Source organism: Gallinula chloropus, assembly GCF_964237585.1.
Source record: "Gallinula chloropus genome assembly, chromosome: 3".
Classification (NCBI taxonomy): Eukaryota; Metazoa; Chordata; class Aves; order Gruiformes; family Rallidae; genus Gallinula; species Gallinula chloropus.
In genome coordinates this window covers 121,145,841-121,169,553 of record NC_140087.1, presented here as the reverse complement: position 1 = coordinate 121,169,553, position 23,713 = coordinate 121,145,841, and the positions used below count along the sequence as shown (strand labels likewise).

General features: G+C 49.3%; 1 protein-coding gene across 2 annotated transcripts in view; it reads left to right on the top strand.

Annotated features, from left to right (window-relative positions):
- HMBOX1 (homeobox containing 1) overlaps window positions 1-23,713 on the top strand; it is a 131,803-nt gene that overhangs the window by 40,429 nt on the left and 67,661 nt on the right. For both annotated transcript variants that reach the window (XM_084262185.1, XM_084262186.1), the window contains exon 2: window positions 20,862-20,945. In XM_084262185.1, coding sequence (XP_084118311.1) covers window positions 20,923-20,945 — 23 coding nt within the window. In that variant the 5' untranslated portion in view covers window positions 20,862-20,922. The remainder of the gene's footprint in view (window positions 1-20,861; window positions 20,946-23,713) is intronic.

Below are 23,713 nucleotides of genomic sequence, written 5' to 3'. Positions count from 1 at the left end.
GGTGTGTGTACCTTTGAAATAGGTTGGTTGTCCTGCTCTGCACTGCACTGGGGGGGCTTCATCTCGAGTCCTGGGGACAGGTTTGGGCACCACAGGACAAGAGGGACAAGAAACTATTGGAGAGTGTTCAGAGGAGGCAGCGAGGATGGGAAAGGGTCTGGAGGGGAAGACTTATGAGGAGAGACTGAAGTCCCTGGGTTATTCAGCCTGGAGAAGAGGAGGCTGAGGGGAGATCTCATGGGGTCTGTGGCTTCCTGATGAGGGGGAGTGAAGGGGCAGCACTGATCTCTCTCCTCTCTTTGGGGACCAGGGACAGAACCCGAGGGAACAGCGTGAAGCTGCCCCAGGGGAGGTTTAGGCTGGGTGTCAGGAAGAGGTTCTGTGTTGAGAGGGGGGTCGGACACTGGCACAGGCTCCCCAGGGAAGGGGTCACAGCCCTGAGCTGGGCTGAGGGCAAGAAGCATCTGGATGATGCCCTCAGTGCCATCTCTGACTTGGAGCCTGTGTGGAGCCAGGAGCTGGACTCGATGGTCCTTACAGGTCCCTTCCAACTCAGGGGATTCTGTGATTCTATGAACATCCCTCTGAGCAGTGTATCTGCTGTTACTGAAGGTCGGGGAACTAAATGAAAAGTTCAGAATCAAAACCAAGTAATGTGTGACTGAAATAGCTGTGCTCTTGCTCTCCTTGCCCCTCAGACTGGAAGCTGGTGGTGTGCGCAGCAGGGCTGAATCAATCAGCAGCTTATTGCTGGTACTGCCCATTGCTCGTGTTGCAGGTACAGAGGAGACACCACACAGATCTTTGGGAATCAGAATTGTCTGAAACTTGTTAGCAGCCTGTGTTGCAGCAGGATGTAGAGGCCAAGTGTGGTTCCCACCTTTGATGATGCCACCATGCCTCTTGAAGTGTGTTTTTGGGAGGCTGCTGCTGGCTCACCTGTGGTACCACAGCCCCTGGCAGTAGAGGAGGTGGAGGCACACATCCCCACCATGAGAAGTTTTAGGACTTCTTTTGAATTGGCACCCACTGTAACTTTAATTTACACGTGTGTGTAAAAGCTCTTGGGCTCCTGGGTTTCTCTCCAACAGCTGCTTCTTGGTGGGGCTGAATGAGATGAGGTTCATGGACTCTATTTGGGTTTAAAATGAAGTTTGTGTATAAAAATGTATAAATAACCTTCAGGAAGTCTTGAAAGTGAATTACAAAGACTCTTCCCTGCTCTTTGGAAATACAGGGTGTAGCATGGAGACAGAGTAACAGAGAGGCACGTCTAAGAATGATGAAAGTCAGGGTTGGTGTGGTTCTTCAGGTGGTTTCAGTTCATGGTGTTACTGCCATACAACAGAGTGGTTTGCAGCTTTGAAGCCAAGTCAGCCTTGCTCTGAGACACTCTCTTTTGAACCACTGTTTGAGCTGGTAGATACCTGACCCATTTGGACAGGAGTGAGGAGACACCTTAAGGCTGCTTGAAAGGGTTGAGAGCTCAGCTTGGGAAAAGAGCTCCAAGGAAATGCTTGTGCAGAGAGGGTGTTTGGGACATAAGCTGTGCTGTGGCTGGGAAGCTTTCTGGGTAGGGAGACGTTCATGGAGTTTCAGAGCTGTCTGTGGCTTCAGTCCAGCAGATAATACAGGTTGAGGTAAAAAGGGTTTGTGCAAACCCTGGATGTGGCACTGGTTAGTGCTGGGAGCACAGGGAAAAAGCTTGACAGCCTGTAGATGTCACAGGACAGCTCAATGCTTTGGAAAATAGGCAGTGTCTCAATGGGGGAATAAAGGAGTGTTTTGCTAGCTGGTGTTTTGTTCACTTAGAATCATAGAATCCCAGACTGTGTTAGGTGGGAAGGGGCCTTTAAATGCCATCTGGTCCCACCCCTGCAGTGAGCAGGGACATCTTCACTAGAGCAGGGTGCTCAGAGCCCCATCCACCCTGACCTTGGATGTCTCCAGGGATGGGACCTCCAGCACCTCTCTGGGCACCGTGGGCCAGTGACCCACCACCCTCAGAGGGAAGAACTTTGTCCTGACACCCAACCTAAATCACCCATCTTCTAGTTTAAAATCTTCCTTACTGGTTCCCCTAGCACCAGCCTGGGCCCTGTGCTCAAGCAAAGCACAACCATTGATTGGCTATAGCTGTTTCTGAGCCAATATTGCCTTTTCCCCTTGGTTCTGGAAGTGGAAACCCCCCCACGATCAATCAACCACGAGAGTAAATTGATGGCAACTCTGCCCATCGGCAACACAGATGATGTGTTCTGATTCTTCCCCTCCCTTTGCCTTCTGTGCCTCTCACAGTTACCAAGTTCCCTCCAGAAATTGCCTGTGGTTAATTCCAGTATATCTGGGAGAAGAAAGTTTGCAGAGAAGCTCCCAAGTGAACGTGGGGTACGGAACGGTGGCCGCAGCCTTGGCTGCCCACGGCAGCTGTAATTACATATGGGGCCACGTCCGTTCTAGGAGATGCTTCCCATTTAAGCCACACTGGTTTCAGCATAGACCAAATTTAGGATCTAAGCATGGTGGTGACCACAGCACTTGCTGCATCTCTTAATTCTCCCTTCTGCCGTTCGCTGGCTTTCTCAACTGCTCAGTGAGACTTTTTTTCCTTAGTTGTTCTATGGAGCAGCTTTGATTTTTCTCACTTTGTGGTTATTTTAAGCTTCAGAAAACAATAAGAATGTACTTTTCTCCCTCCCCCCCCCTTTCTTTTCCTCTGTGCTTTTATGAAAGCAGAATCTGTGTAGATAAAGCACAGTTGATCTGTTAGGGATTACTGTTTCTCCGTTATTCTTTTGCTCTTGCATATCATGCCTTTATGGAGAAGAATATTTAAAGGTGCCATGTAGAACAGCCAGATGAAAGGTTCTTTGTGCATTGAAGAATTCTGGTGTCACAGGAGTCCACCTGTTCTCCTGTAACCCTTTTTTTTTCCACCTCCCTTTTTTTTTAAAGGAAAAAAACCACAACTGAAGTTTATTTAAAGTGATTTTTTTTTTAATGCTCATAAAAGCTGCTGGGATTTGACAGCCTTAAAGATGGAAAGGCTCGTCCCCACAGGTGGTGGCAGCAGCACTGTGGGCTGGTATTCAGGGCACAGGAGTAGGAATCAGAAGAGCCACGTTCTGGTCTCATCTTTATCCCAGGTGACCTTGAGCTGGGTAGCATGTTGCTGAAGCTCCCTTTCCTGTGGAGAATTTTACCCCAGCTCATGAGGACACACGGTAAAGGTTTGCTGCTCTCTTAGGAGAGGAAAGACAAGGAGAAGAACTTCTTGCATTGTCATCAAGATCTCGTCACAGGTCAACCAGCAGTGAGAATCACTGGCAGTTTTCAGGAGGAGATAGTCCCAACAGGCTGTTGAAGGTCTCAGAGTAAGTAGAACTACTTTAGTTTGTGCACAATAGGCTAAGAGGAGCTAAGCAAACCAAACTGGCTTCGTGCAAGGACAAGGTTTCTGTTGGTGAGTCCTACACCAAATCTTAGTCATTTCTGGGGATGGTCATGCTGGATCAGTCTAGAGGTCTGTTTAATGTAACGTTGTGTGTCAAGTAGTGGTCAGTCTCAGACAATTAATGCACCTGCCCAGCTTGCAGAGCTGTTCCTCTGATGAAGTACAGGAGGAGTTTTCTTTTTGACCCTTTCGGGCTATCGGCTTAATTCCCAGAAGCTTCAGATTTAATGACCCATACCATTACCACAACATGCAGAGCTGCAGATTTTATTAATGACCATAAAAGTATCAAATCCTCTTTAAAACAACCACATGTTGCCAGCTAGAAAGTTCCTTTTGCACATCGGCTCCAGCACAGGTGGATCCCACAGGTTGACCTGACACCTTTGATGTCCTTGGGTCAGATGCTGAGCGTGGCTCATCCATCCTTCTCCACCTGATTCCCTGCTGATTTACCACCCGTTAGTAAGTTCTGCTGCGGGTCTCTGGTACTCTTGCCTGTAAAATTACAGAATCCCAAGGTTGGAAAAGCCCTTTAAGCTCCTGGAGTCCAACCATCCCTGTCCTGTGCTGACCCAGATCTCTCAGCACCTCATCTCCCCCCTGTTAAACACCCCCAGGGCTGGGGACTCAGCCCCCTCCCTGGGCAGCCTGTGCCACAACTCTGCCAGGGAAGAACTTTTCCCTCCCAGCTGAGCTGACCCTGCCCTGGGGCAGCTTGAGCCCATTGCCCCTTGTCCCATCTCCTGGCCCCTGGCTGAAGAGACCATCACCCACCTCTCTGCACCCTCCTGGCAGGGCAGGGGAGGTGGGGAGAAGGTCCCCCCTCAGCCTCCTCCTCTCCAGGCTGAACACCCCCATCTCCCTCAGCTGCTCCTCAGAGGATTTGCCCTCCAGCCCCTTCCCCAGCCTGGTTGCCCTTCTCTGCACTTGCTCCAGGACCTCCATGTCCTTCTGATGGTGAGGAGATCAGAACTGGACCCAGCACTCGATGGTAGCCAAGCCAAAGTTTTCCCCACCTCAGAGCCCGTTTAGCAGCAGACTGACCTTTACCCCTCTCTGTTTCCAACTCCTCCTTCTCTCTGTGTTGCTTTTGTTCCTATCCCTAAAATGTTCTTTAATCCATTTCAATCCCTTTTCCCTCTCTGATGCTTTATGACTTTGTAAATCAGTCTGAGTGGTACAAAATCAAATGCTTTCCTGAGATCCTGATAACTTATGTCCACTGTTTCGCTCTTGTCTAACCTAACGATTTGGTCGTATAATAAAAAGGATTTCAGCAGATTTGTCAGGCATGACCTTCCTTTTATGAATCTGTACTGGATGTCCTCTACTAAATTATGCATTTCCAAATGTTCTGCAATTTTTGGCTTTTACCAACACTTCCAGTACATTCCCACAGCTGAAGCTGGATTTCCTGTTCTGAGCGAACTCAGCAGAACTCGGTCACAGCCCAACCAGGATTCATCAGTTTCTCAGGATTCTCCCAAAGAAAAAATGGCAATTTTCTACTTTTTTTTTATGCTTATCTTGTCAGATTCTTAAGTTGGAATTAGTATTCTGGTTTCTACAGCTCTTGAGAGGGTGACAGAGCACTGGAACAGGCTGCCCAGGGGGGTGTGGAGTCTCCTTCTCTGGAGATGTTCAAGACCTATCTGGATGCCGCCCTGTGCTAGGGACCCTGCTTTGGCAGGGGGTTGGACACAGTGATCTTTTGAGGTCCCTTCCAACCCCTAGAATTCTGTGATTCAGAGAGTACTGAGTGTTCAGGAAACAGCCGGCTCCCCGCTCAGCAGCTTTGTGCCTCACATGTGCAACGAGTTGCCCAGTCTCAGCCCAGTCGCCGGTGAGAGGATGAAGCCGGTAGCTCAGAGTCTCAGTTTGCTTCCAAGCTTCCTAAATAATTCCATTTGAGACTAGAGGTCGGTTCAGTCTCTCTGCATTTGTTTATTTTTCTGGCCCACTTCCTAAGGAGTATTTGACATTTCAGGCCTGCCTTGTCATTCTGTCTGAATATATATGGGGGGGGGGGGGGGGGGAAGGGAAACTCCAAATCCTTCAAGTGTTCTTGCTTAAAGCCCTTATGCTTCTGCTTATACCTACTTTGAACGTATAGCTTGCCACTTGGGCTGTGCTTCCAAATACGGATTTCTCTTGGAGGTATGTTCTGACCCACCTACTTTACACTGCAGATATATTTAGCAAAGTTTTGCTGTAATAATCCTACGGTGCTGTCCCCAAAGCTGTCATCTGCTCTCCTGCCTACCTCCTTCCCAGTTCCATGCGTCAAAAGCCACCTGCCAGAGTTCTGCGTCTGTGGTCAAGGCTTTCTGCCATGGACATGGCTCTTTTCTTTTTCTTTTGGTGGTGGGTAGAGAATCACAGAGTGATGGGGGTTGGAAGGGACCTTGAAAGATCATCTAGTCCAACTCCACTGCCAGAGCAGGGTCACCCAGACTGAGTCCCACAGGAACACATCCAGCTGGGTTTGAATGTCTCCAGAGAAGAGACTCCCCAGCCTCTCCGGGCAGCCTGTCCCAGGGCTCTGTCACCCTCACAGGGACAAAATTCCTCCTGACATTCCCATGGAGCTTCCTCTGCTCCAGCTGCACCCGCTGCCCCTTGTCCTGTCGCTGCCACCCCTGAGCAGAGCCTGGCTCCAGCCTCCTGACTCTCACCCTTTACATATTGATAGACATTGATGAGGTCACCCCTCAGTCTCCTCTTCTCCAGGCTAAAGAGGCCCAGCTCCCTCGGCCTCTCCTCATGAGGAAGGGGTTCCACTCCCTCCATCACCTTGGTGTCCCTGTGCTGGGCTCTTTTGAGTAGTTCTCTTTCAAGTAGAGCACAGAAACTGAAGAGCCCCTGTTCTCCCTGTGCTGCTGCTTGCTTAAACTTGGGTTAACTCCTTCCTGTCTGCAGCAGATAGTGAGGTCTAAGAGAAGCCCCCCAAGTTTGGTTTAGCATAGAATGGGAATGGTGGGACTCAGTGATCTTCAAAGGTCTCTTCCAACATTGTGTGTGATTCTGTGATTCTGTGAAGTTATGAACAAGACAGTGCATCAGAGCAGGAGGGATTTTTGGGTTGTTATTTTTAGAGCACAAACAGGTATGTGGTCCTTCCCCTAAGCCTGGCTCATCCAAGGCAAAGGTGCTGCTCAGCCTGGTTAGGTTGAGCGTGGCACGGGAGGCTCTCATGGCTTTATCACTGTGCTGGAACACAGTCCAGGTCTTCAGACCGCAGGGAACGGGTCTTCTTTTTGCCCTCAACCCAGCCTAGAGCAAAAGCAGCCCTAGGATACTCTGCCCTTGTTGAGGCCCCAGCTGGAGTCCTGAGTCTAGGGCTGGGGCCCAACACAAGGAAGATGTGGGGCTGTTGGAGAGGGGTCAGAGGAGCCACGGAGATGCTCAGAGGGCTGGAGCAGCTCCCCATGGAGAGAGGCTGAGGGAGCTGGGCTGGGTCAGCCTGGAGAAGAGGAGGCTGTGGGGGGACCTCACTGCAGCCTCCTCGTCCCTGAAGGGACCCCAGGAACAGGAGGGGAATGGGCTTGTTAAAGGGCAGAGACTGGCAGGACAAGGGGCTGGAGTGAAGCTGGAGGAGGGAAGGGGGAGAGGAGAGATTGGGGGGAAGTTCTGTGCAGAGAGAGTGGTGAGGGGCTGGAAGGGGCTGCCCAGAGAGGGGGTGGGTGCTCCATCCCTGGAGGTGTTCAGGGCCAGGTTGTCTGGGGCCCTGGGCAACCTTGTGTAGCTCCAGGCCTGGAGGTTGGTGGCCCTGCCTGTGGTAGGGGAGTTGGAACTGTCTGATCCTTGGGCTCCCTTCCAACCCCAACCAGTGTGTGATTCTATGATACTCACTGGGTATTTGTCTGCCCCATATCTCCTGTTTATAGCAGGAGGAAATCACCAGGTTATGTAGCAAACTTACGGAAGACACCACGTTTAATGGACTGTCTTGGCTTCAGAAAGCCAGATTCTGCTTCCCTCCTCCAGTCTCCCTGTTAGATGTCATCCAAGATGGATTCCAAGTGGGATAAAAAAAAAAAGACCAAGCCAACCTGCTCAGAGTGAATCATTCCTACTAAATTTAAACCACTTATTATGGGGAGAAGAAAAAAAACCCACCCTCGGATTACAGGTTTAGGGAGCGTGAGCGCATATTTCAGCGTCTCTTGCTCTATTTGTAATTGCCAAACTACTGATTTCTTGGAACTCTGCTATTAGCATTGTTAAGCAGTGTTCCAGACAGTCACTCCTATAAATCCCCGTTAATATGTTAAGCAGGAGAAGGCTTTTGCAAGAATAATATTTAGCTGGCAAGCGGTCTCTGTCTGGGGCGTGCTGAGGGGATGGAGCGGGGAAGTATCCGGGGTTTGCAGTGAGGATGTTCTGCCTCAGCATCCGGATGATGTTTCTTTTGAATGTTGTTGCCACTTCTAATAGGTACTCTGGGATTAGTTATTTTATTACTTTTATTTGGAGGAAGGTGTAGCCCTGCTGAGAAGGACCTGGGGTTCTGGTGGATGAGAAACTTAACATGAGCCAGCAGTGGCTCTGGCAGCTGGGAAGGGTGAGGGGATCCTGGGCTCCATCAGCAGAGGGGTGGCAGTAGGGACAGGGAGGGGATTGTCCCTCTCTGCTCTGCCCTCCCCAGCTGGAGTCCTGTGTCCAGAGCTGGGGCCCAACACAAGGAAGATGCGGGGCTGTTGGAGAGGGGTCAGAGGAGCCCCGGGGATGCTCAGAGGGCTGGAGCAGCTCCCCATGGAGAGAGGCTGAGGGAGCTGGGCTGGGTCAGCCTGGAGAAGAGAAGGCTGTGGGGGGACCTCATTGCAGCCTTCCCGTCCCTGAAGGGACCCCAGGAACAGGAGGGGAATGGGCTTGTTAAAGGGCAGAGACTGGCAGGACAAGGGGCTGGAGTGAAGCTGGAGGAGGGAAGGGGGAGAGGAGAGACTGGGGGGAAGTTCTGTGCAGAGAGAGTGGTGAGGGGCTGGAAGGGGCTGCCCAGAGAGGGTGTGGGTGCCCCGTCCCTGGGGGTGTCCAGGGCCAGGTTGGCTGTGGCCCTGGGCAACCTTGTGTAGCTCCAGGCCTGGAGGTTGGTGTCCCTGCCTGTGGCAGGGGGTTGGAGCTCTGGGACCCTGGGGGTCCCTCCCAACCCAGCCCACTCTGTGATTCTATGACTCTGTAAGTGTAAGGCAGTGTTAGGAAGTTTCTGTACAGGGTGTGCTCACAGCAGTAAGGTCTGTAACATACTGATGCCTCACTCTTCTTCATATGCTCTTTGGGTAATAAGTAACCCCCTGAAAACCACCTCAAACAAACACATGCCCTTTCCATAGATACTGTTAGTTTTCACGTGTGCTGTTTGCACAGCCTCTTATCAGATCACTCATTAGGAAAAGGGGATAATGATCTGAAATCTAAACCTGATTGTAAAGAAGATAATGCTTCTCTTAAATTTTATGCAGGGCATTTGCTATTGGTAAGTGATGCCACATTTCTCTTCATACTTCTGGTGCCTCACAGCGATGCAGCAATAAAGGATGGTGAGACATTACTTGCTTCTCTTCCATCCTTGTTCCTGGCACTAGTGATGACAGATACCCTTCTGGTTTCTTTTCTTAGGTCAGCAACTGGCCATAGGTTCTTCAGCTGAGTATGTGCCTGGTGTTGGGCATCTTGTTTTGGGCACTTTTCTGTTCACACAGGATTATGTAGTAGCTTTTTCTGTGCTTGCCAAGGGTTTGCTGTTCCCCTCTCTTGCAGTATCTCTCTGTGAAGTGGCCTGATGGCAAGTATGATCTTTGGAATTCCACTAAAGACGGTTTGGTGGCTCCAGCTAAGGTGGCTAGAGGTCCCCTAGGGAGCCAGGAAAGGTCCCTGTCTGACCAGTTGGATAAACATGCTGTTTTGTTGGGGCTGTTGTAGGTTTCTGTGGTACCTCCTGGTTTTGTGCTCTTGAATTTGCCTGTCACTGGCCATGACCTGCAAGGCAACTGGATGTTTGTATGATCTTTGGGACAAGGATGCTGTTGGCTGGAGTGGAATTCCCAGACTGTCGTTAAAATCCTATACTTAATTACAATATAATGGCTGTGCTGAAGGCACTGTTGACATCCCAGACCTGCAGGGTGCTGTGCTGCTGCTGTTGGGTTTCCCTCAGTCGGGTACTTCTCATGATGTGGGGTGTGCAGGTCAAGTCTGCAGGGTAGTTCTCCAACCTCAGTGAGCTTCCCACTGAGACCTGGAAGCTGTAACTGCAAGAGATGGTTTTGTGTTCCTGGAGTGTACTCTTGTGTCTGTGTCCTGTTGCACCCAAATTGTGGATGGACAGGGTGATTCATGGAACCCCAGACTGGTTTGGGTGGGAAGGGACCTCAGAGCTCATCTAGTCCCAACCGCTGCCATAGGCAGGGACACCCCCACCCAGTCCAGGGTGCCCCAAGCCCCATCCAACCCAGCCTTGAGCCCTGCCAGGGATCCAGGGGCAGCCCCAGCTTCTCTGGGCACCCTGTGCCAGGGCTTCCCCCCTGCCCAGGAAGGATTTCTGCCTCCCAGCCCCTCTCCATCCCCCTCTTGCAGCTGAAGGCCATTCCCCTGGGCCTGGCCCTCCCTGCCCTGGGCACCAGCCCCTCTCCAGCTCTCCTGGAGCCCCTGGAGGGACAGGAAGGGGCTGGGAGCTCTCCCCAGCAGCAGCCTTCTCTTCTCTGGGCTGAGCCAGCCCAGCTGTCCCATCCTGGCTTCATAACTCCTCTGTGCCAAAACCCATCCCTGGTGCTGGATAGACTAAAGTGATGGCAAAGTTGGGGTGCTTCAGGAAGTCAAGTTCTTCTACAGCATCCTGAATAGTAATTTATTTGAGTTGTTCTAATTGGTGAGAAATTCACCTCCAGTGTTACTGCCCTCATAACCACTCAGGTCCATAGTGCAGGTGAGCATGTCTGAGTAGAGTTGTAAGCCAAGGTGCTGACATCAAAGCGTTGTGCTGTGGAGGTGTGCTCACAGCATGCAGACCTTGTGCTTGGCAATACAGAATCTCAGTTGGCTTACCCACTGCTACTATGTCACTGGAGTCCTAGCAGAAAATTGTCAAGGTAATTAGCGTTAATTAGGATCTCTTTTTGAATGAGCCTCTCATTTACTGTGTGTTTGGCCCAGGCTTGGACTCGAGGATTTGGCAATCTCCCATCTGCAGTTTTGTGCAGATTGATGTGTATTCTTTACACTGTGTGTATCTGCAGAGTTTGAGGTGTAATCCATACTGTTGGGATGCCCTACATGTAAGGGCTTTACATCTTCACTCTACTTCAGGGTATCTCCTGCCCATTGTACCTCTGTGGGAATTAGCTGGGATGGGGCTGCTCCATCAGCTCTCTGCTCTTGCTTGTTGTCTTCTGACATGTGGTTACTAATTCCATGGCAGCATCTGCTTCATTGCAGTTCAGTGTCAAACACTCTGAACTGAACAACTCAACTGAGAGTCATCATCTCTTGAATGTGCCTCATCGTGTGAGTGACCATCTTGCTCTTTCTCATCCTTCCCAGTGCTCAAACTGATCTAAGTGGATTAAGATAACCTGTTTTGTCACGAAGGAGTGGACTGGTTTAGATTAGATATTAGGGGGAAGTTCTTCACAGAGAGTGGTGAGGGGCTGGAAGGGGCTGCCCAGAGAGGGGGTGGATGCCCCATTCCTGGGGGTGTTCAAGGCCAGGTTGGCTGGGGCCCTGGGCAACCTTGTGTAGCTCCAGGCCTGGAGGTTGGTAGCCCTGCCTGTGGCAGGGGGTTGGAGCTCTGTGATCCTTGGGGTCCCTTCCAACCCAGACCATTCTCTGATTCTATGATAACAAAGTGGTCTTTGTAGCAGGTGTTGGTTATCTCTAGTAGCTGTGAGCTCCTTTGCCTTCCTGTCAGTCTTCCACTCACGAGGTTGACATGTAATTTTTGCCCAGAAAGCCAATTCATGCCTGGCCTTTGGTTCCAAGGAATCTTTTTGACATTGCCTAGGGAGGCTGTTGAGTCACCATCCCTGGATATATTTAAAAGACAGGTAGATGAGGTGCTCAGGGATATGGTTTAGTAGTGGACAGAGACGGTTGGACTTGATGATCTCAAAGGTATTTTCCAACCTAGTGATTCCATGATATGATTCTATGACTGCAGGGCCAACCTACTGAAATTCAAGAGATACAACAGTGTAGGTGTTTGGTATGTGAAGGCCAGAAGCTCACTTGTAGGCAACAGTGACAATACAGCCTAGGTTTCTCTGCTGGAACCTGTCTGCAGATGTATCTCAATGCCAGCATTTTGTTTTCCAGCCACCATTAATCACAGAATCACAGCATCATAGGGGTTGGAAGGGACCTCCAGAGCCCATGGGGTGCAACCCCCTGCCAAAGCAGGGTCCCTAGGACAGGGTGCACAGGTCATTGTTCAGATGGGGCTGGAATATCTCCAGAGAAGGAGACTCTACACTCCCCGGGCAGCCTGTCCCAGGGCTCCCTCACTGGGAAGAAGTTCTTCCAAATATTGGTGTGGAAAAGGACAAAGTGATACCAAATTGTGTCCTTCTGCTGGGACTGAGTTGACTTTTATGTATCTCTGGGACTTCTGGAGTAATTTGGGGTCCCTTCCAGTGAGATACAGATAAACTTTTCCACTTTTCTGGAAACTTTGGGTGACTTTAGGAAACTTTATAATTTTGTGACCTCAATCTTTCTGTAAAGAGGATCCATTGCTGGTCTCCTTCAAACCTGAGCTTGGCTTCTGGCTTGTACTCCAGGCAATCCCACTACATTTGGGCAAGGAGGTTTCTTTTGATTGGGGTTGAAGAGGGAAGGAAGAGAGAAAGAAGTTTAACTGCAATCCTTGGCTAATTGTTGTGTGGAGATTTACTGCAGGGCATGTTGTAGAAAGGATGATTTACTTTCTTCTGAAAGTTTACCAGCTGTGCCTTGATCACAGAGTCCCAGTGTGTGTTTTCTAAAGGGGAAAAGACTTACTGTGGTGGTTTCCTTTCAGCTAAAGAGTTCTGAGGAAGAAGAGGGTCCCACCAAAAATATTTTGCAGTAAGCTTGGCAAGATACTGCCATATTCCCTCATCCTAATCCCAAAATGTGGTGTTCTCCTGGGTTGCAGTGTAAAGGGATTCATAAACTAAAACTGTCACAGAAAAGCTGAAAACTGTGTTGGTTGGAGGTAACTTCTGAGCAGTTTCTTCAAGTAGTTTTGTATTTTTGAAGTGTATATGCTCTCTTGATCCATTTGTCCTCCTTTGATTCACTGTCACAGGCTGCCTGGAGGAGTGGTAGAACTTCCACCTTGGAGAAATTCAAAAACCACATGGATGTGGTCTGGGGCAGCCAACTTAAGGTGACAGGAGGTTGGCCCCTTCCAACCTCAACTGATCACAGCCCACCCCTTAAGATGAGGTCTCTGCCATGGCAGTTCCTGCCATGTTACCTCACCACTGAGCCAACATGCTCTTTGCAAACGTTGGGTCAAGGTAACCCAAAAGCTGCAGCAAATCTGTGACCGTGTACTAGTTCAGCAGCAATTCTTGATGAGACCTTATTGCTCACCTTCTCGAGGGTGAGTACAAGACCATGCTCAAGGTATGGATCAGTACTGCCTTAAAGTGATATTTAAATAACTTGGAGCCTGGAGAAACATCTCTTCTCTTCATGCTGTGGTACAGTGACCACGTGAAGGCGGTTGCTGCACATTGCCAAGCCACAGTGCGTGCTCAGGAGGTGGCAGCTCTTACAGAAGGTTCTTAACCTTGCTTTCCAGGGCACAAATGTAACACATCCTCAAGTCATATGGCAGAGCGCTTTTTTTTCTCCTTTCCCTAATAAGCCTATTTTGGGAAAATGGGCTAGAGAGTCCTAGATTAGCTTTAGTATTTTGGACACTAGTCCTACTTTTGTGCGTGCACCCAGATGAATTTATCCTTAGGTTTTGATAGGAATGCAGTACCTGGAGTTTTAAAAGCACTGGGTAAACAACAGCCTGTCTGAACTTCATCTCCCAAGAATAAAGGGCTCTGAGCTAGTGAAGAAAGGCTCAATAGGAGCTACTGGCTGGGATCTGAAGCCAGACACGTTCAGACTAGAATTCAGGTACGAATTTGTAATGGATAAGGTGATTAACCATTGGAATGAACTAGAATGGATGGATCCTTGGTCTCTTGTTGGTTTGGAGGCAAGATAGCTTCTGGATGTAAGTTAAGTCATGTAACAAACTTGAATATAAGAAGTTCCACCTAAACATGAGGAGGAACTTCTTTCCTGGGAGGGTGGCAGAGCCCTGGGCCAGGCTGTCCAGAGAGGTTGTGGAGTCTCCATCTCTGGAGACATTCAAACCCCATGATCCTGGGTGCTGTCCTATGCAGCCTGCTTGAGGGGATTCTGTTCTGGCAGGGGGTTTAGGCTAGATGATCTTCAGAGGTCCCTGCCAACCCCCATCATTCTGTGATTCTGGGACTCTGTAACAGGTTTGTTTTGTTTTACTTCACCCTGGCCCCAGCCTGAGGAAGGTGAAGCAGATGAAATCCAGCAGCCCAGGTTCCTAGACACAAACACACACACAGAGTCCAGGCAGGAGACCAACAGTTCCTAGAGACCTCGAGCTGTACGTTAAGTAAAAGACTTCCATTCTGAAGTGGGTTTGGTTACTTCTAGGAGAGGATTGGTTTGTAATTCTGCATGGGGCTGGGAATCTGCCTTTACTCTCCTTTCAGCAGTGGTAGAACTTCATCTTCAGGGCTTCATTTCTTCACCAGCAGCAAGCTGAAACTTGGTTGTTTGGTAGTCCTACTGTAGTAGTGGGACCTGTGTCCTCAGGCAGATATCACATCCAACAGCTGATACCATCCTCTGTGTGGTTTTGAGCTGACAACTTGCCCCCCCCATTCATGTTTTACCTTTGACAAATGGTGATGTTTCTCCTCCCCAAGGACAAAGAGCTTTTAATTTGTTATTTGTAAAGCCCTTGTTAAGAACTGCCCAAGGAAGGCATCAGTGAACTACAAAGTGGTGGCATGATGTTTTTTACTCTGTGACTCATTCAGAAATTAAAAGGAAAAATGAATTTCTCTTCCAAATAAGCGCTATCAACCTCATCTTCACCAAGTGACTTCCTCCTTTGCTTCTGCGCGGCATCGTGGATCAGGGTGAACTATACTTCAAAACATTTAATTGCATGCAGTGAGAAATGAAGGAAACTGAAGTGGATCCCCAAAACTGCATTAAAAATCTGAACTAAAATGAGAATGATTTCATGTCAAGTGAGACAAATGCAGAGTTGACACTGATCTGAGGGTATAGAATCATGATTATATATGTAGTGTAGTATAGGAATTGATCTGAGGGTATAGAATCACGATTATATATGTAGTGTAGTATAATTATGGAGAGCAGCTCTTGCTCAGCTAGGTAATTATGTGGAACACCTTGTGAAGGAGAAGGGGAGTCTCTTTTTCTTTTCCATAGCAAAGGGATTACTCGTGAAGGCCTTGTACTATCTCGAGGAGAAGATAAAGAGCAAGAACTTGAGGATGGAATGATACCCATCCCGTTACCTCTTTGTTAAAGAAAACAGGTGGCTGATAAAGGACATGAATTACCTTCATAGACCTGGTTACTAGAGGAAAATGGATAGTTAACAAGGCCATAAATTAGTTCAGACTGATAAGAACACTGCAAGCTTGCAAGACCAGCACATTCCAGGTGAAAGGTGAAAAGTACATGGTGAGGAGGACTCGGGGCCTTCCTCCCAAGGACCACCAAAGACCCTTGCCCACAATTTTTGGAAGAAACTGCGCAATCACAAAGGACTGATGAGCTGATCAGCATAAGAAGTGAGAGTAGGCGGGTTTAGGTGATGAATATGTATAGACGTTAATTGAATAGTCATTGTCTCATTGTATAAATATGGGACGGGTTTTGTTACTCCGGGTGTGCACATCTGTGGTGCAGCGATCCCCCGTGCACCCAGCGCTGAATAAACATACCTACTGTATAACTTCCGAGTTACAGAGTCTGTTTCCCTACGTCACTTCCAGATAAGCACTATCAACCTCATCTTCACCAAGCGACTTCCTCCTTTGCTTCTGCGCGGCACCGTGGATCAGGGTGAACTATACTTCAAAATGTTTAATTGCATGCAGGGAGAAATGAAGGAAACTGAAGTGGATCCCCAAAACTGCATTAAAAATCTGAACTAAAATGAGAATGATTTCATGTCAAGTGAGACAAATGCAGAGTTGATACTCCAGTGCTTCACACTTCCACTTGTCCTTGGCACTGAGAAAATGAGATTTTTAATATCTGAAAAACAGATTGCCACCAAGACTCATCCATTGTAAATTTAAGCTGCCTTTATAGCAACTTAAGCTGGGGACAAGATTGTTCATTACATCCCAATCTGATTCTACAACTGTGGCCATGATTTCCATATTAATATTGAAAGATACTTCTTTATTGTCTGTACCAGCAGGAAAGAGGGGAGCTGGGAGTGTTTTCCCTGTCTTAGTAGATAATTTATGTAATGAATAATGTGGAAAGGGCAAAGGTTCCTGAGCTCTCACTTGTGTATGGACTAGATTGTGGGGATGCCTGCTCTTGCTGCTGTGATGGGACGTGGTTTGCACCTTCCCTTTTATCGTGGTTTAACTCCCAGCTGGTAGCTCGACCCCATCAGTGGGATGGGGGAGAGAATGGGAAGGGTGAAAGGGAGAAAACTCGTGGGTTGAGATCAAGCTCAATAGGTAAAGCAAAAGCCAGACAAGGAATTCCTTCCCCGCTGCCCGTGGGCAGGCAGGTGTCCAGCCATCCCCAGGACAGCAGGGATCCACCACGTGTGACGGTGACTTGGGAAGGTGAACGCCAGCACTCCAAAAGTCACCACTCTCAAGCCCCTTATATGCTGAGCACAATGCCATGTGGTCTGGGATATCCCTTTGGTGAGGATATCCCTCAGCTATCCCAGCTGTGACCCCTCCCCTTGTGCACCCCCAGCCCACTCACTGCTGGGGTGAGCTAAGAAGCAGCAAAAGCCTTGGCTCTGTGTGAGCCCTACTGAGCAGGAACAAAAACATCCCTGTGTTATCACTGCTGTTTTAGCACAAATCCAAACCAGAGCCCCATACCAGCTGCTGAGAAGAGAATGACTCTATCCCAGCCCAAACCAGTGCTAAAAGGAGACAGAGGGAAGTAGGGGGGGGGATATTGATCCGTGATTCCAGAACCATGATTTGATGGTGGTGGAAGCTACATTGTTCAGGGCTGAACTTTGTTAACTAAAATTGTGGGTGTGGGGCTGCCTGTCTCCTGTCTGATGTGCCATTCAATGGCAAAAACATTTAAGTAACCTTTACTTGGGGGGGAGGGGCGGGCAGGGAAGGCATTTCTGTCCCACTGAACTTTAGACCAAAGTTGAGTCAAAGCCTATTTGTAACCCTTTTCAAGTGTTACTGAAACAGCATCCTGTGCTGCCATCAGATGTGGGAAGCTCGAGCTTCCTCTCTTTTCTGTGTGACCACATCTCCTTGCCCAAGTCCAGCTGAGGACTCCTTGACCTGCCTCGCTGCTCATCTCTGTCTGGGAGAGTTTGCATCCTGAGATGCAACTGAGACCGTCTTCTGCGCTCTCAGATCCAGAGTCTCTTGGAAAACTCCCTTTTTCCTCCTCTGTTTGCAACCCAAATTTTGGTCGTATCTGAGGTCGGCACCATTTTTCCCCCCCTCTTCCGTTAGTATCAGTAATATCGCTGTTCTGCCTTTGTCATCTTGTACCTGCAGCCTTTGCTTCAGCTCTCTCATCTCCTCATGTTCCAGTTTTAAGATGGTGGAAGGTGATCTTCTCATGCTTTTGTGGGGTTTGATCTTTGCTTCTTCCAGGCTCCTCACCCTGGAAGCAGATCTTTCTCTGAGAAATCCAGTTCTCTGTCATTAGCCTCTCTGACCTTCAGAACGTTTGTATATATTTAAGTGTAATTTGTTCCTCTTTGGAAAACAAACCAGCTCTCTGTATTTAACTGAAAATTTGGCAATAAGTCAGCAGCATGAGCTCATATTTTTTGTGACTGCCTCGGGAAAAATGTTTTAAATGCAGTTAAGACATTTACCAGAGAAGTGTTTTGGTGTAGAACTATCTTTAAAAGGTTTGGTGTGGCTGGCTCTGAGGGACCTCTGTGTTTGTCTTTCCCATCCATCCATACTTAGATGCTGGGATTGCTGTGCAGGACCACAGCACCTGACCTGTGGTCTGCTGGGACCACTCATCTTGTGTATGACCTTGCTCTTGGTGACCTCCTTTCCTGGAGAGAAAGAAGGCAACTGGAGCCCTAGATTTGGGCCAGATGGTTTGGTTTGGAAATGGCAGCAGCCGCCTTGCAGCAGGTCCTTCTCCAAAGCCACCCAGTGCTTCCCTTTGCTACATGGGGCTGGGGCCAGGCATGGTATCCCAGGAAAAGCTGGAGAAGAGAAGGCTGTGGGGAGACCTCATTCCAGCCTTCCCATCCCTGAAGGGACCCCAGGAACAGGAGGGGAATGGGCTGGTTAAAGGGCAGAGACTGGCAGGACAAGAGGGCTGGAGTGAAGCTGGAGGAGGGAAGGGGGAGAGGAGAGACTGGGGGGACGTTCTTTGCAGAGAGAGTGGTGAGGGGCTGGAAGGGGCTGCCTAGAGAGGGGGTGGGTGCCCCGTCCCTGGGGGTGTTCCAGGCCAGGTTGGCTGGGGCCCTGGGCAACCTTGTGTAGCTCCAGGCCTGGAGGTTGGTGTCCCTGCCTGTGGCAGGGGGTTGGAACTCTGTGAGATCCTTTCCGTCCCTTCCAACCCAGACCAGGCCAGAAGCTGGTTGCTGCTACCTCTGGAAAAGCTCGTTTAGGCCAGCCTTTTGCCCTGAGAGTTCCTCGGATTTCTTCACAGGAAAAGAAAAAAAGAAGTGGAAGAAAAAAGCCCCATAGGCTGCTGGGTGTGTGCTGAGTGGAGTCTGCCTGGAATCCTGCTGATCTGTGTGCAGCAGGGACAGAACCCAAGGGAATGGCGTGAAGCTGCACCAGGGGAGGTTTAGGCTGGGTGTCAGGAACAGGTTCTGTCCTAAGAGGGGTGTCAGGCACTGGCACAGGGTCCCCAGGGAAGGGGTCACAGCCCTGAGCTGGGCTGAGGGCAAGAAGCATCTGGACGATGCCCTCAGTGCCCTCTCTGACTTGGCTGGGCCTGTGTGGAGCCAGGAGCTGGACTGGCTGAGACAGTTGGGGTTGGGCTGGTTCTGCCTGGAGAAGAGAAGGCTCTGGGGAGATCTTACAGCACCTTCCAGTCTGTGAAGGGACCTACAAGGAAGGTGGGGGGACTTTTTAGAAGGGCCTGGAGTGACATGACAAGGGAGGATGGGTTTAAATTGGAAGGGGGGAGATTTAGATTGGATATTAGGAATAAATTCTTCACTACGAGGATGTTGAGGCCCTGGCACAGGGTGCCCAGGGAGGTGGTGGCTGCCCCATCCCTGGAGGCGTTCAGGGCCACGTTGGATGGGGCCTTGAGCAGCCTGGTCTGGTGAGAGGTGTCCCTGCCCATGGCAGAGGGTTGGAATTTGATGATCTTTCAGGTCCATTCCAACCCTAAGCATTCTGTGATTCTATGACTTGATGATCCTCGTGGGTCCCTTCCAACTCAGATTGTTCTGTGGTTCTATGATCTTTCCCAAAGCCTGTAAACCCCCCTGATAGAAGGAATGTCATGCTGTAGCTTCTGGACCACTGCAGAGAGCCAAGATGCATCCATCCACAAGGCTTGGTCACTGATATTAGATACCTCTCTATGGAGCACCAGAGATGGAACCATGGAAACCTCTCTGTTACTATACCCACTTATTTTCCATTCCAGCTCCATATATACACCTGTAGCCTGAAGTGTAAATATTCTCTGTAGTTCTTTCTGCATGTCCCTGGGTAGAATATCTTCCCTTTCTCTTTCCCCTTGGCTAACAGTTTGACTTTTGAAGCACTTTGAGTCCCTGTTAGCTTGTGGAGAAAGACATCAGCGGTGATAGCTGAAGAAAATTCTATTAGGTCATTCCTTTTCAGAACATAGTACCTGTCTTCTGAGCTCTTTGCGGATGTTAGCCAAATAATCCTTTTAATAGCTTTTGTGAGTTAAAAGGGTAGGTAACTGTCATAAGGCTAAATGATTGCATAGATTAATTTACTTGTGGCCAAAAGAAATCAATTGTAATTTAAATTTTTGTCTCTCGACTGATTACCAGGCATCAACTTTCTCCTCAGGAATCCACCCTGTGCATTGAAGTGTGTGTCCCTGATTATATATGGGTCTGGATTAGTTACAGATTATCTGGAGTAACGTGATTGAACATTGCTGGTGTTTAACCTATGGGCATGTGCAAGCTCCACATGCTCGGCCTTGTTTAGATCCATAAGGGAGTCATTTATAATGAGTTATCTGCCCTGGTCAGGCCCCACCTGGAGTGTTGTGTCTAGTTCTGGGCTCCCTGGGATAAAAAAGCCAGGGATCTCCTGGAGAGAGTCTAGAGGAGGCTACGGAGATGATGAAAGGCCTGGAGCATCTCCCCTGTGAGGAAAGGCTGAGTGAGCTGGGGCTGTTCAGCCTGGAGAGAAGAAGCCTGAGAGGGGATCTGATCAATGGGGATCAATAGCTGAAGGGTGGGACCTAAGGGAACATGGGCAGCCTCTGCTCAGTGTCTGTGGGGACAGGACAAGGGGCGATGGGCTCAAGTTGGAGCACAGGGAGTTCCCCCCAGTGTGGGGAAGAACTTCTTCCCAGTGAGGGTGAGGAAGCCCTGGGCCAGGCTGCCCAGGGGGTGTGGAGTCTCCTTCTCTGGAGAGATTCCAGCCCCATCTTGACACTGCCCTGTCCTAGGGACCCTGCTTTGGCAGGGGGTTGTACCTGATGATCTCTGGAGGTCCCTTCCAATCCCTATGATGCTGTAATTCTGTGATTATACTTCATAGGCTGTTCATATCTAAAACATTATTTACCAAACTTTTAAGGCTGTGGGTTTGTTGGGAGTGATGTCAAAGCTGAAGGCAACGGGAAGGAAGAGGGTGCAGCTTCATCGATCCCTTTAAAAAATATTTGGAAGATGCTATGAAAATTCAGTGGCTCCTTGGAGCATATTTCTTAACCATGGTTATATTTAGTTATTGGTACACCTTCACCTGCCTTTTAACAGAGGGATGGGTTGGGTGATTGACGGGGATCCCCAAAGGGGATGTCTTTGGTTTCTTCTTGTTTTAACAAGAAGTGATTTGGTGCTGCTGCTTCGAAGGTTTGCCCTCTGTAAGCTGGCTGTAGAATTGTATCTCAGGTAGCAGAAGTCAGAAAGTATTTGCCTTTCACAGAAATCTCTTGACAGTTTTGTATGTTTTATGTCTTACAGAATGGTGAATAACACTGAAGACCCTCAAGAGGCTTTATAACGGCCCATCCCCATGTAAAGTATGCTCAGAACTTTTCCAGTAGTGTAAGTACAAGCTAAAAAAAAACCCCACAAAAATTTTTTGGTGGTTTTCTTTCTGTTACTTTTCTAAAAAGAGCAGGAAAATGGTTACAGTGATTGTACCAAGTGTAGAGTGCTGCACATGGGACATAACGACCCCGAGCAGTGCTACAGGCTTGGGGGAGACTGGCTGGAGAGCTACTGGTGGAGAAGGACTTGAGGGTGCTGGTTGACTGCAGACTGAATATGAGTCAGCAGTGTGTCCGGGTAGCCAGGAAGGCCAATGGCATCCTGGCTTGTATCAAAAATAGTGTGGCCAGTAGCTCTAGGGAGGTGATAGTGCTCCTGTTCTGGGCACTGGTGAGGCCGCCCCTTGAGTGCTGGGTCCAGTTCTGGGCTCCTCAGCATCAGAAGGACATGGAGGTGCTGGAGCGAGTGCAGAGAAGGGCAACCAGGCTGGGGAAGGGGCTGGAGGGCAAATCCTGTGAGGAGCAGCTGAGGGAGCTGGGGGTGTTGAGCCTGGAGCAGAGGAGGCTGAGGGGAGCCCTTCTCCCCACCTCCCCTGCCCTGCCAGGAGGGTGCAGAGAGGTGGGCGATGGTCTCTGCAGCCAGGGGCCAGGAGATGGGCCAAGGGGCAATGGGCTCAAGCTGTGGCAGGGCAGGGTCAACTCAGCTGGGAGGGCAAAGTTCTTCTCTGAAAGATTTAATAGTAGCGTTGGCAGAGCCTCCATACCTCTGCTCGTGATACAAACGGGATACCAGAGCTGTGCAGGACAGTTCAGGACCACTACCAGCTGGTGAAATGTGATGAGTACATCATTAGCATCGTGTTTCGTAGCAAAGGTAGGGAAGCTAGACCTCTTCTGGGCTGTCATCTGTCTGTCTTGCTGGCCAGTCTCCATCACTGTTCCCCATCCCACTTCCATAGGCACAACCAAAAGCATGTCCACTGGCCATCAGGTTCCTGAGATACTTTCACCCCTTGACTTGTGATGGCACCTGCTGTCAGATGGAGTTGGACAGGGAAATCCTGTGTATGAAACGGGTAACAAGAATCTGTGCTGCTGGGAATGCAGGCAGAGTGTCCCAGGTGATTATTTCAAGCATGAAGATTATTCACATGTTTCATCTAGTACATAGACATTCGTAGTGCAAATGGAAGTGCAGTCACAGGCTTCTGTAGAGGGTGTCAGTTGAAAAGGTGACAAGCTCTCCATGACCATCGCTGTGCCCTCGTGGCCAAGAGACCGATGGGACCTGGAGGCCTTCAGCAGAGCGTGGCTGTTAGTCCAGGGAGGTTCTGTTCTCCTCTCCCTCTGCTCAGCCCTGCTGAGCCTCAGCTGGAGTTGGGAGTCCAGATCTGGGCTCCCCAGTCCAAGACAGATAGGGAACTGCTGGTGAGTGCAGGGAGGGTACAAGGATGATGAGGGACTGGAGCATCTCTGTTGTGAGGAAAGGCTGAGAGCTGGGACTATTTAGCTTGGAGAAGACTGAGAGGGGATCTCATCAACTCTGTTCAATAGCTAAAGGGGATGTCCAGAGAATGGGGCCAGACTCTTTTCAGTGATGCCCAGAGACAGGACAAGGGGCAATGGGCAAACTGGAACATGGGAAGGTCCATCCCAGTGTGAGGAAAAGCTTCTTCCCTCTGCAGGTCCCCGAGCCCTGGGCCAGGCTGCCCAGAGAGGTTGGGGAGTCTCCTTTCTCCGGAGACATCCCAAACCCGCCTGGACACGATCATGTGTGAATTACTCAAGATGTCCCTGCTTTAGCAGAGGTTGGATTGATGATCTCCAGAGGTCTCTGCCAACCCTCACCAGTGCAGGGTTCAGTGATTGCCTGGGGTTTTGTGTTGGAAACAGAACCACTGATGTTTTCCAGCCAGACTTCTCTGTACAACCAGTAACCAGTTATTTTCTATTGCTGGTGGCTTAGTCTTCTGTTTAGAACTAGTGATCTCCCACTTTGTTCTTAGTCCCCTGAGCCACCTCAGCCTCTTTCTTCTACCTGGAAGTATGTTGGATCAGCATTAAAATCACCACTTAAAATTGTGAAGATCTAGTTTTCAGCAGGAGAGAAGTCTGGAGGACACATCTTCATTGTCCTGGTAATTCAGAGTGATCTTAGAGCTCCTCTAGGTTCTAGGATGGTCTATCAGCTTTAACTTTGAATTGGATTTTTACCATACGTTTCTAAACGGTGAACGATATTGGTGTAATGTTCTGTGCTTTGGCTGGGTTTAGTCATGCTCTGCCCACAGGCCGTTGTAGTTGGATGTCGTGTTATTTGGGTGCTTTCTGGAATCGTCTCTACACATCCATGTGTCCTGTCAATCAGCTGCCACCCTCTGTCAGAGAAGTAGTGGGTTTTTCTCTTTATTCCAGTCTATGTGCTGTCAGTATGGTCATCAAGAACGCAATATCAGTGTAGGTGAATAATTTTTTCACTCAGCAAAAGCTGGGGTGAGCTTATCTGGAGAGGATGAGAGAGTATTAAACTGGAGGCAGTGGGCCAAGCTGACCCAGTTAGGTATAAAGTTTCCAGATAGGTTTTGAAAAGGGGGAGTGGGCATTGAGAGTTTGGAAGGAGAAAGAAGGAAAGAGTCATCTTTCTTTGGGGAAAAGAACCCCAAATTTTCAACTTGAATACTCCATAAGAATAAAATTAAAGTCTGAAAAGTTTTAGAGTAGTTTGGTCACCCTATGGTGGAGGAGCATCCTCTGTCAACAGCAAAGCAGGCAGCTGGCTGCAGCTACCATTCCACCTACCGAATTTGTATCCATGGTTGGACC